The 12,376-nt window shown below is 43.7% G+C and overlaps 1 protein-coding gene across 4 annotated transcripts in view; it reads left to right on the top strand.

The window, feature by feature from the left end:
* The window catches only part of LOC139557748 (rho GTPase-activating protein 4-like), a 35,757-nt gene extending 27,109 nt beyond the window's left edge, over positions 1-8,648 (top strand). For 3 of the 4 annotated variants that reach the window (XM_071372899.1, XM_071372897.1, XM_071372900.1), the window contains exons 20-21: positions 6,241-6,289; positions 7,804-8,648. In XM_071372899.1, coding sequence (XP_071229000.1) covers positions 6,241-6,289; positions 7,804-7,953 — 199 coding nt within the window. In that variant the 3' untranslated portion in view covers positions 7,954-8,648. Of the gene's footprint in view, positions 1-5,013; positions 5,223-6,240; positions 6,290-7,803 lie in introns of those variants that run through there. The other variant, XM_071372898.1, reaches the window with a different exon arrangement.
* Positions 8,649-12,376: the final 3,728 nt, after the last annotated feature.

Genomic DNA, 12,376 nt, shown 5'->3' with positions numbered 1-12,376 from the left:
GGCAAAAATAAGGGGTTTACATCCCAAATTTGTTTAAATTGTTAAAACATTTAACGGTGCATTTGACCTGGATAGCAACAGTAGCTAAGGACGACCGGGCTTGACAATGGGTGAATTACTTAATTAAGCATCAATCAAACATCTTTAAAACATGAATAAATAGGTAAGGCTAAAATTGTGAGATGGTCATTCAGTGCTTGGTTGAATAATGGTTTATAAATTCACTTAAAATGGTCAACCTCTTATTTCATCAAGTAACCTAGAAAGGGTTTTTTACGGTTGAAGAATATTGTCACTTTTGGATGGGATGCATTGGAGCACTTATTTATTTATTCTAGGAATTAAGGCATCACATCAAGATCTCCACTACGTGCTCGAAATAACGACCTTTTTTAATTTATTTTTAATTTAACCTTTATTTAACCAGGTAGGCTAGTTGAGAACAAGTTCTCATTTACAACTGCGACCTGGTCAAGATAAAGGAAAGCAGTGTGACACAGACAACAACACAGAGTTACACATGGAATAAACAATCAAGAAGCCAATAACACAATAAACAAGTCAATGACACAGTAGAAAAAAAAGAAAGTCTATATACAGTGTGTGCAAAAGGCATGAGGAGGTAGGCAATAAATAGGCCATAGGAGTGAAGTAATTACAATTTAGCAGATTAACGCTGGAGTGATAGACGAGCAGATGATGATGTCCAAGTAGAGATAGTGGTGTGCAAAAGAGCAAAAAAGTAAATAAAAACAATATGGGGATGTGGTAGGTAGATTGGGTGGGCTCTTTACAGATGGACTATGTACAGCTGCAGCGATTGATTAACTGCTCAGAGAGCTGATGTTTAAAGTTGGTGAGGGAAATAAAAGTCTCCAACTTCAGCGATTTTTGCAATTCGTTCCAGTCACTGGCAGCAGAGAACTGGAAGGAAAGGCGGCCAAATGAGGTGTTGGCTTTGGGGATTATCAGTGAGATATACCTGCTGGAGCGCGTGCTACGGGTGGGTGTTGTTATCGTGACCAGTGAACTGAAATAAGGCGGAGATTTACCTAGCATAGACTTAAAGATGACCTGGAGCCAGTGGATCTGGCGACGAATATGTAGCGAGGGCCAGCCGACTAGAGCATACAGGTCGCAGTGGTGGATGGTATAAGGTGATTTGGTAACAAAACGGATGGCACTGGGATAGACTGCATCCAATTTGCTGAGTAGAGTATTGGAAGCTATTTTGTAGATGACATCACCGAAGTCGAAGATCGGTAGGATAGTCAGTTTTACTAGGGTAAGTTTGGCAGCGTGAGTGAAGGAGGCTTTGTTTGTGAAATAGAAAGCCGATTCTAGATTTGATTTTGGATTGGTGATGTTTAATATGAGTCTGGAAGGAGAGTTTACAGTCTAACCAGACACCTAGGTATTTATAGTTGTCCACATATTCTAGGTCGGAACCGTCCAGGGTGGTGATGCTAGTCGGGCGGGCGGGTGCGGGCAGCGAACGGTTGAAAAGCATGCATTTGGTTTTACTAGCGTGTAAGAGCAGTTGGAGGCCACGGAAGGAGTGTTGTATGGCATTGAAGCTCGTTTGGAGGTTAGTTAGCACAGTGTCCAAGGAAGGGCCAGAAGTATACAGAATGGTGTCGTCTGCGTAGAGGTGGATCAGAGACTCACCAGCAGCAAGAACGACATCATTGATATATACAGAGAAAAGAGTCGGCCCGAGAATTGAACCCTGTGGTACCCCCATAGAGACTGCCAGAGGTCCGGACAACATGCCCTCCGATTTGACACACTGAACTCCGTCTGCAAAGTAGTTGGTGAACCAGGCGAGGCAGTCATTAGAAAAACCAAGGCTATTCAGTCTGCCGATAAGAATAAGGTGATTGACAGAGTCAAGCCTTGGCCAGGTCGATGAAGACGGCTGCATAGTATTGTCTTTTATCGATGGCGGTTATGATATCGTTCAGTACCTTGAGCGTGGCTGAGGTGCACCCGTGACCGGCTCGGAAACCGGATTGCACAGCGGAGAAGGTACAGTGGGATTCGAAATGGTCAGTGACCTCAAACTCATACTGACAGTGTGCAAAGAACCGGGATCCGGTTATGTGCAAAATCCAAACCATAAGATGATTGCCGCAAAAGAAACAAAGTGTTGTGGAGGAGACAAAAACGTCCACAGACTAGAGATAAGGTAGGTTTTCAATGCAATTTGTTTTGCTTTTTGGATATAGAAATTGTGCTGGACAATTTAGCATAGGTAGTTAGCTAGCTAGCCTATTGTTGGCTAGCTAGCTGGCAAACATTAGCTGCCATTTTTGGTAGGCCTACCAACTCGGGCGGCAGGTAGCCTAGTGGTTAGAGCGTTGGACTAGTAACCAAAAGGTTGCAAGATCGAATCCCCGAGCTGACAAGGTAAAAATCTGTCGTTCTGCCCCTGAACAAGGCAGTTAACCCACTGTTCCTAGGCCGTCATTGAAAATAAGAATTTGTTCTTAACTGACTTGCCTAGTTAAATAAAGGTAAAATAAAAAATGAATAAATAGGCTAGCTAGCTAACTTTATTAAAATACAGAATAGACTTTCCATGTCTTGACAGATAAAGTTATCCGCTGAGCTCAATGGTCTTCCCTGAACCTTGTTCTCAGGGTATCCGTACGGTACCCAAAGAAAGGGTATTAAGTGATACACACCCAGCATATTAACATTAGTTACTTGTGTCAACACACCTATTAGTAGCTTCTTTTCAATGTTAACACTAGCTTGCTAGCTTATTAGTGATCACCATTATTAGTATAATGCTAGCTGGATAACTAGGTAACCATGCCTACCTATAGCCTAAACCCTAATTGATAGAAACATGGTACTGATGACAGCAGAGATATTGGAGGAAGGTCTGTGATGATAGCTAGCTAGCTAGCAGGCTAATTGTACAGTGTCTTTGCTAAATTGTCATACATTCATACATTCTTCCTCTCTACTAGCAACAGATTGTAGGACCGCTAATGTGATATACAGTGCATTCGGAAAGTATTCAGACTTTTTCCAAATTTTGTTACTTTACAACTTTATTTTAAAATTAATTAAATAATTATTTCCCCCCATCAATCTATACACAATACCCCATAATGACAAAGCAAAAACAGGTTTTTAGAAATGTTTGTTAATTTATTACAAATTAAAAACGGATACCCTATTTACATAAGTATTCAGACCCTTTTTTATGAGACTGTAAATTGAGCTCCGGTGCATCCTGTTTCCATTGATCATCCTTGAGATGTTTCTACAACTTGATTGGAGTCCACCTGTGGTAAATTCAATTGATTGGACATGATGTGGAAAAGCACACACCTGTCTATATCAGGTCCCACAGTTGACAGTGCATGTCAGAGCTAAAACCAAGCCATGAGGTCGAAAGAATTGTCTGTAGAGCTCCGAGACAGGATTGTGTCAAGGCACAGATCTGGGGAATTGGTACCCAAACATTTCTGCAGCATTGATCAGGTCAGGGAGTTTACCAAGAACCCGATGGTCACTCTGACAGAGCTCCAGAGTTCCTCTGTTGAGATTGGAGAACCTTCCAGAAGGACAACCATCTCTTCAGCACTCCAACAATCAGGCCTTTATGGTAGAGTGGCTAGACGGAAGCCACTCCTCAGTAAAAGGCACATGACAGCCCGCTTGGAGTTTGCCAAAAGGCACCTAAAGGACTCTCAGACCATTAGAAACAAGATTCTCTAGTATGATGAAACCAAGTTTGAACTCTTTGGCTTGAATGCCAAGCGTCACGTCTGGAGGAAACCTGGCACCATCCCTACGGTGAAGCATGGTGGTGGCAGCGTCATGCTGTGGGGATGTTTTTCAGCTGCCGGGACTGGTAGACTAGTCAGGACTGAGGGAAAGATAAACGGAGCAAAGTACAGGGAGATCCTTGATGAAAACCTGCTCCAAGCACTCAGGACCTCAGACTGGGGCGAAGGTTCACCTTCCAACAGAACAACGACCCTAAGCACACATCCAAGACAATGCAGGAGTGGCTTTGGGACAAGTCTCTGAATGTCCTTGAGTGGCCCAGCGAGAGCCAGGACTCGAACCCTGTTGAACATCTCTGGAGAGACATGAAAATAGCTGTGTAGCGATGCTCCCCATCCAACCTGAAAAGACCTTGAGAGGATCTGCAGAGAAGAATGGGAGAAACTCCCCAATACAGGTGTGCTAAGCTTGTAGCGTCCTACCCAAGAAGACTCGAGGCTGAAATCGCTGCAAAAGTTTAATTTTTGCTTGTCAATATAGGGTATTGTTTGTAGATTGATGAGGGGGGGAACGATTTAATCAATTTAGAATAAAGCTGTAATGTAACAAATTTTGGAAAAGGTCAAGACGTCTAAATACTTTCCGGAATATGTTGGTGTCCATTACTGGGCGTTACAGGGAAGCCCCATACAAACCACCACCATAGATTTTTTTTCAACTAACCTGTTCTTGGTGATACTATCTTCATTCTTGATTCTGTGAACTAAGTTTTCTTAGAAATAATGATCTGTTTCCAGTTGCAGGTGGTTCTACAAAAAACATATATTCAGAAAGATAAATCCATGTTTTGTATCGAGTGAGATATGACTCTTGCATGTGTTTAGCTCTTTGGTTTGGTTGCACCGTGTGACTTCTACACCGCGTTGCATAGAAATGACTAGCTCCTACAAAGACGCTGGGAAATCCTAGATGTGCGGCAGCTAAGATGGCGAGGAACCTCCTCGTGTGGTACAAAACATGGATTTAATATGTTTCTGAGTTCTCGCTGTTGTTTGTAGAACCACCTGCGACTGGAACAAGACATTTCTAAGGCACTTTCTTCGTTCTCGATTTGGTGAAAAGAGGATCTCCAAGTACAGGTTAGTTGAAAAATCTTTTGTGGCGGTTTGTATGGGGCTTTCCTGTAATGCCCAGTAATGGACATCAAAAATCTATGTTTGCCTGATAATGTGATATAACCAATCTAGAGTTACTTCTCTGCTATAGATTCCCACAAGATCGCAGACTCCAGGATGGGAAAATACTCACAAGAAAGAATCAAGACATACACGTTGTCGATTTCCATTGTTACTTGTAATGTTAAAAAGGGAGAAAACGACAATCCTGTTCTCTCTGAATTAGCTAGCTACTGTAGCTAGGCTACTTACCATACAGATAATAGAGATTAGATTTAATTTATTGAGTAGGCCCATATCTTCGTTTACTTTAATTAATCATATTATTAATCCAACAATAAAAGTCCTTATTTTGTAAGAAATGTAAGGCATAAAGTTAACTAAAGTACAAGCCCATCTTTTGTTTGTTGGTAATGAGTTGAAAGTAAGTATATGGTAATGTACTATGTAGGTACATATTCATTACAAGTAAGTACCCCTCACTAGACACTTCATTTGAGTAACCCTCACTATACACTTCATTTGAGTAACCCTCACTATACACTTCATTTGAGTAACCCTCACTATACACTTCATTTGAGTACCCCTCACTATACACTCCATTTGAGTAACCCTCACTATACACTTCATTTGAGTAACCCTCACTATACACTTCATTTGAGTAACCCTCACTATACACTTCATTTGAGTACCCCTCACTGTACACTTCATTTGAGTAACCCTCACTATACACTTAATTTGGATGGTAAGGAGGTTCAGGTTGTCATAATAGGCAACATACACAGTCATTTTGAAGAGTGTGCATTCACAGGTAGGTAATTAGAGCCTATTGAGCCTCCAACCTTTCTAATCTCGTACACCCAGATTAGATCTGTCCAGGAGAGATTACAACCTTGTGACAGTTGTTACTGAATCGGATGAGAAGAAACAAAACACTAAATTGGTGCATTTAGTGGAAAACTTGCCCATTTCTAACAAGCGTGGTTACAAGCATTTGTTTCACCTCTGTAATTACAGACTGAAATTACCACCAGTTGCATGTTGTTATTACAGTTTAACCATGAGTTTTTACAGTAAACTACAATACTTGTTAGTGTAATTACACTGTAATAAGGACACATTTAACCTATTACTGAATTACCATGTACCACCGAGTCTTTAACCCATACTGTAACTGTAACTTAGATAGTAACATCTACTCTGCTATTCACAGGTTATATTGAGTTGTTATGCTAGTCGTTTTTTAGCATTCGTTGCCATAAATTGTAGTGATCTAAATAAACCAAAGCGTTTGACCTGAAATCTCTGTTTTTCACAGAGCCCAGGACCTGTCGTCCAGTGAAGATATAACAGTTCAGGTTGACGAGGTGTGACATGTTTTTCATTATGCTCATATTTAAATAATTTCTCTAATTTACCAGCAGCAGGTGTAGCAATTACTGTTCTCACTATTGAACTCACTAAGCGTACACTAATAAGATGTAAGCTGCCACGCTAGAGGGAGTCCACTCAAGAAAAACATCTCTGTCCTCTTCATCATTGTCCCCTTCTCCCTCTTCTCTTCCCTTCATCATTGTCCCCTTCTCCCTCTTCTCTTCCCTTCATCATTGTCCCCTTCTCCCTCTTCTCTTCCCTTCATCATTGTCCCCTTCTCCCTCTTCTCTTCCCTTCATCATTGTCCCCTTCTCCCTCTTCTCTTCCCTTCATCATTGTCCCCTTCTCCCTCTTCTCTTCCCTTCATCATTGTCCCCTTCTCCCTCTTCTCTTCCCTTCATCATTGTCCCCTTCTCCCTCTTCTCTTCCCTTCATCATTGTCCCCTTCTCCCTCTTCTCTTCCCTTCATCATTGTCCCCTTCTCCCTCTTCTCTTCCCTTCATCATTGTCCCCTTCTCCCTCTTCTCTTCCCTTCATCATTGTCCCCTTCTCCCTCTTCTCTTCCCTTCATCATTGTCCCCTCCCTCATTCCCTCTACTCTTCCCTTCATTGTTGTCCCCTCTTCCCTCATTCCCTCTACTCTTCCCTTCATCATTGTCCCCTCTTCCCTTATTCCCTCTACTCTTCCCTTCATCATTGTCCCCTCCCTCATTCCCTCTACTCTTCCCTTCATTGTTGTCCCCTCTTCCCTCATTCCCTCTACTCTTCATTGTTGTCCCCTCTTCCCTCATTCCCTCTACTCTTCATTGTTGTCCCCTCTTCCCTTATTCCCTCTACTCTTCCCTTCATCATTGTCCCCTCCCTCATTCCCTCTACTCTTCCCTTCATTGTTGTCCCCTCCCTCATTCCCTCTACTCTTCCCTTCATTGTTGTCCCCTCTTCCCTCATTCCCTCTACTCTTCCCTTCATTGTTGTCCCTTTTTCCCTTATTCCCTCTACTCTTCCCTTCATTGTTGTCCCCTCTTCCCTTATTCCCTCTACTCTTCCCTTCATTGTTGTCCCTTTTTCCCTTATTCCCTCTACTCTTCCCTTCATTGTTGTCCCCTCTTCCCTTATTCCCTCTACTCTTCCCTTCATTGTTGTCCCCTCTTCCCTTATTCCCTCTACTCTTCCCTTCATTGTTGTCCCCTCTTCCCTTATTCCCTCTACTCTTCCCTTCATTGTTGTCCCCTCTTCCCTTATTCCCTCTACTCTTCCCTTCATTGTTGTCCCCTCTTCCCTTATTCCCTCTACTCTTCCCTTCATTGTTGTCCCCTCTTCCCTTATTCCCTCTACTCTTCCCTTCATTGTTGTCCCTTTTTCCCTTATTCCCTCTACTCTTCCCTTCATTGTTGTCCCTTTTTCCCTTATTCTCTCTACTCTTCCCTTCATTGTTGTCCCCTCTTCCCTTATTCCCTCTACCCTTCCCTTCATCATTGTCCCCCTCCTGCCTCTATTCATTTCATAGGAGGTCTGCCGCCAGATGGACTCTGTCTTCAAGGAGCTTCTCTCTCGACAATCCCTCCCTCCCTCCTCGGTCACCTCATCCCCCTCTTCCCACCCTCCGCCACAGCAGAAGAAAGGAGGGATTGGGTGGAGAAGGGAAAAGCCTGTTTAGATCAGGCCAATTGGTCTGACAGAAAGTGAGAGGGGACCAGAATGGATGGATGAATTAATATATTAATGAGGAAATGAACGGGGGAGAGACGAGACTTGGATGAGAAAACACACAGAGGGGGGAGCTGGAGAGTGACTCGGGCTGATTGAATGATTGTAGGTGTGGGATGACAGTTTGCGACAGCAGCCGTAGTGTGATTACAGATGGCTGGATTAAATTAACCACAGTCAGTTCACTGTATTGTACGTGTCTGCTGTGCTGCTCAGACAGCAGCCTCCATTGTGGAGCCTGTGAATAGACAGTCACAGACAGACAAGGTTTGAATCGTACTGTGAAGCCTTTTGTTAGTGTGTTTGATACAACACAACCCTAACCCCCACTGATTTTTCACTCAATGGCTGTGTCCCTATTCTCCACATGCCCACCCATGAATTTAAAAGCGTTGGATTGTTGGAAGCGTTAGCTGGTGTGTGTACAAGGGCACAATTTAGGAAAAATGTTGAGAATCAGGACCCAGGACAATGTTAACTAATCAACAGCATGAGTAGATTTATCATAAGTTATTTATCCACAATAACTTGGAATGTGCACTGCTGTATCCTCATGCATGTGGATGGATAAACCATACTACTGTTATTTTTATAGAATAAGTGATGTACATCATATACTTGCCATAAATGTTGAACTTTCAAAAACCATGTGTCTGTCTATATTTATGGTCACATCCAAAAGCAAATTCTTTATTAACAGATGAAAAGCCCATTCTACCTGTGCCAGTGAGATGTCCCTGATTGAGTCTCTAAGAAACTGCTAATAATCAACTGTGAATTCTAACTCTGATTAGTTTCATTCTCTCAGGGATAAACCGTTTCGAGATAGTTCTATTACTATTATACTTTATATAGTTTTAAGGATCTGACCATTGTTTTAATAAACTTTTATTTAGAATTTGTTCAAAATGTCATGTTACTGTAGGAGTGTTGCAGTAAGACAGTGTCTCACTAGATGGCAGCATCAACACACAGGATGTTGTACGCGTGTCATATGTTCTTGGATAATGTATGTTCTAATGAGATAAACAAAGGGTGGTGGCTGATGTGTAAAACCGATATTTAATTTCTGAGTTGGTAAAAATGAGGTTATGGAAAGGGTTTTGGTAAACGTTAGGGAAGATTGTTTTTTTTTAGATTTGGGCTGGTCAGGCTGGCAATGGGATTCTGGTCAGAAAAGTCAGTTTAGTCTCCCGTTCTTGAAATGTCTCTAGTACACTGCTCTAACAACATATGCATCCCATTATTACCTCTTTGACCAGGAACATTACATAGTGTAATCACTGTGACTGTTATAATTAGCTGTTTGGGCTTAGGAAACGGAACAGGCTTGAAACGCTTTGAGGTGCAGAAAAAGTGTGAAAAGGAAGTCTTTGTGAAGACAAGGCATGGGGTAAACCAAACCTTATGAACATTATGTTCTAGTTCGCTAATCGTTCAGGATACACACACAAAGACATGCATGCGCGCACGTGCACACACACACACACACACAAAGACAAGCACGCACATGCACACACAAAGATACATACACGCATGTACACACACGCACACGAAGAAGCAGACAAGGCATTGATAAATGTTGCTGTGTCTCAAATCAACCCCTATCCCCTTCGCCCTATGCCCTTGTGGAGATCTGAGAGGATATGATAGGTATCAACATGACAATATGGATTTGTCTAGATTTGTCATGTCCTCTCAGACCAAATCAATCAAATTGTGTTCGTCACATTCTTCGTAAACAACAGGTGTAGACTAACAGTGAAATGTTTGCTTACGGATCCTTCCCAACAATGCAGAGAGAAAAACATAAATAATAGAAAAATGCATAGCACGTACTGTAGGGTCTAGGGGTCAACCGAAGGGCATAGGACGTACTGTAGGGTCTAGGGGTCAACCGAAGGGATAGGACGTACTGTAGGGTCTAGGGGTCAACCGAAGGGATAGGACGTACTGTAGGGTCTAGGGGTCAACCGAAGGGATAGCACGTACTGTAGGGTCTAGGGGTCAACCGAAGGGATAGCACGTACTGTAGGGTCTAGGGGTCAACCGAAGGGATAGGACGTACTGTAGGGTCTAGGGGTCAACCGAAGGGATAGCACGTACTGTAGGGTCTAGGGGTCAACCGAAGGGCATAGGACGTACTGTAGGGACTAGGGGTCAACCAAAGGGATAGGACGTACTGTAGGGTCTAGGGGTCAACCGAAGGGATAGGACGTACTGTAGGGTCTAGGGGTCAACCGAAGGGATAGGACGTACTGTAGGGTCTAGGGGTCAACCGAAGGGATAGCACGTACTGTAGGGTCTAGGGGTCAACCGAAGGGATAGCACGTACTGTAGGGTCTAGGGGTCAACCGAAGGGCATAGGACGTACTGTAGGGACTAGGGGTCAACCAAAGGGATAGGACGTACTGTAGGGTCTAGGGGTCAACCGAAGGGCATAGGACGTACTGTAGGGACTAGGGGTCAACCGAAGGGATAGGACGTACTGTAGGGTCTAGGGGTCAACCGAAGGGATAGCACGTACTGTAGGGTCTAGGGGTCAACCGAAGGGATAGGACGTACTGTAGGGTCTAGGGGTCAACCGAAGGGCATAGCACGTACTGTAGGGTCTAGGGGTCAACCAAAGGGCATAGGACGTACTGTAGGGTCTAGGGGTCAACCAAAGGGCATAGGACGTACTGTAGGGTCTAGGGGTCAACCGAAGGGATAGGACGTACTGTAGGGTCTAGGGGTCAACCGAAGGGATAGCACGTACTGTAGGGTCTAGGGGTCAACCAAAGGGCATAGGACGTACTATAGGGTCTAGGGGTCAACCGAAGGGATAGGACGTACTGTAGGGTCTGGGGGTCAACCGAAGGGATAGCACGTACTGTAGGGTCTAGGGGTCAACCAAAGGGCATAGGACGTACTGTAGGGTCTGGGGGTCAACCGAAGGGATAGGACGTACTGTAGGGTCTAGGGGTCAACCGAAGGGATAGGACGTACTGTAGGGTCTAGGGGTCAACCGAAGGGATAGGACGTACTGTAGGGTCTAGGGGTCAACCGAAGGGATAGGACGTACTGTAGGGTCTAGGGGTCAACCGAAGGGATAGGACGTACTGTAGGGTCTAGGGGTCAACCCGAAGGGATAGGACGTACTGTAGGGTCTAGGGGTCAACCGAAGGCATAGGACGTACTGTAGGGTCTAGGGGTCAACCGAAGGGATAGGACGTACTGTAGGTTCCAGGGGTCAACCGAAGGGATAGGACGTACTGTAGGGTCTAGTGGTCAACCGAGGGATAGGACGTACTGTAGGGTCTAGGGGTCAACCCAAGGGCATAGGTCAACGGGAGGATAAGGCATAGGGTCTAGGGGTCGACCCAAGTTCATAGGGTCTAGGGGTCGAATTGGGATTGGGAAACATGTAATAGACGTCACACTGCATCAGGGATTACAGATGACAGTTTTCAGGCTTGCTACATCTTGCACATTAACAGAAATATTGATCAATGTGCATTTCAAAGAAATGAAATCATAGTGACCCCTGACCCCTACACTAAGGTACTGTCTAAACCATCACGGTCACTCTGACCCTCTGGTTCCCTCATCTCCTCAGTACGAGAGGACTGATACCCCTAGCCAATATAACTTAGATTGTAAAACTGATGTACAACAAATTTGGCAACGGTTGTGATTCAACTAAGAGTTTTTCTGCACAAAAATTATTACAGAACTTTTTGCGCAGGCAAACTCTTCGTTGTATCACAAAAACATCAGCTGTATCACAACGGTTATGTGAAATGCGCTGTAGGCTACATCAGTTGTACAACCTGAGTGTGTACTGGGCCAGAGATACTGACCAAACCCTTTGGTTTTTCTATCCCCTACGGTCAGAACGGACAGAGACCCACTGACCTCTGCTGTCCATTTAATAATCACAATGTCACTGTTGGTTAATTCCCCAACTGTTTAGATTCTGTGGGAAAGTGATGAGTTGTTCCCTGTGATTTAAAATTTATATACTGAATATCAAACAATGTGTTTATAAAGAGATTTCATGTAAGACTTGAATGTACGTAGGGAGTGGAGCGACAAAGGAGCTCGATGAGTGATGTATGATGTGTGAAGAGTGCTGGGAATTACCCTCCAGTGTATTTTGGCTTCGGACTATTTTGGCTTTCTGTCTCTTCGACTCCCTCTGTCTCCATCAGTTGTTTGGTCCGCAGAGACCCTGAAGTTGGCGTGTACACATCTCTTTCTCTCTTTTGTTTATGTATTGTTTAAAATCAATGTTTCTGAGTACACCCTCTCTAGGCCAATTTGCTCAAACACTCTTTTACCACACTCAATTTGCTTATGTATGAGTGTGTGTATGTGTGCTCAATTTTCTC

This window comes from Salvelinus alpinus, chromosome 28, assembly GCF_045679555.1.
Source record: "Salvelinus alpinus chromosome 28, SLU_Salpinus.1, whole genome shotgun sequence".
In the NCBI taxonomy this organism is placed as follows: domain Eukaryota; kingdom Metazoa; phylum Chordata; class Actinopteri; order Salmoniformes; family Salmonidae; genus Salvelinus; species Salvelinus alpinus.
Note: the sequence above shows the minus strand (reverse complement) of the source record. Positions and strands in the feature narration are given on the sequence as shown.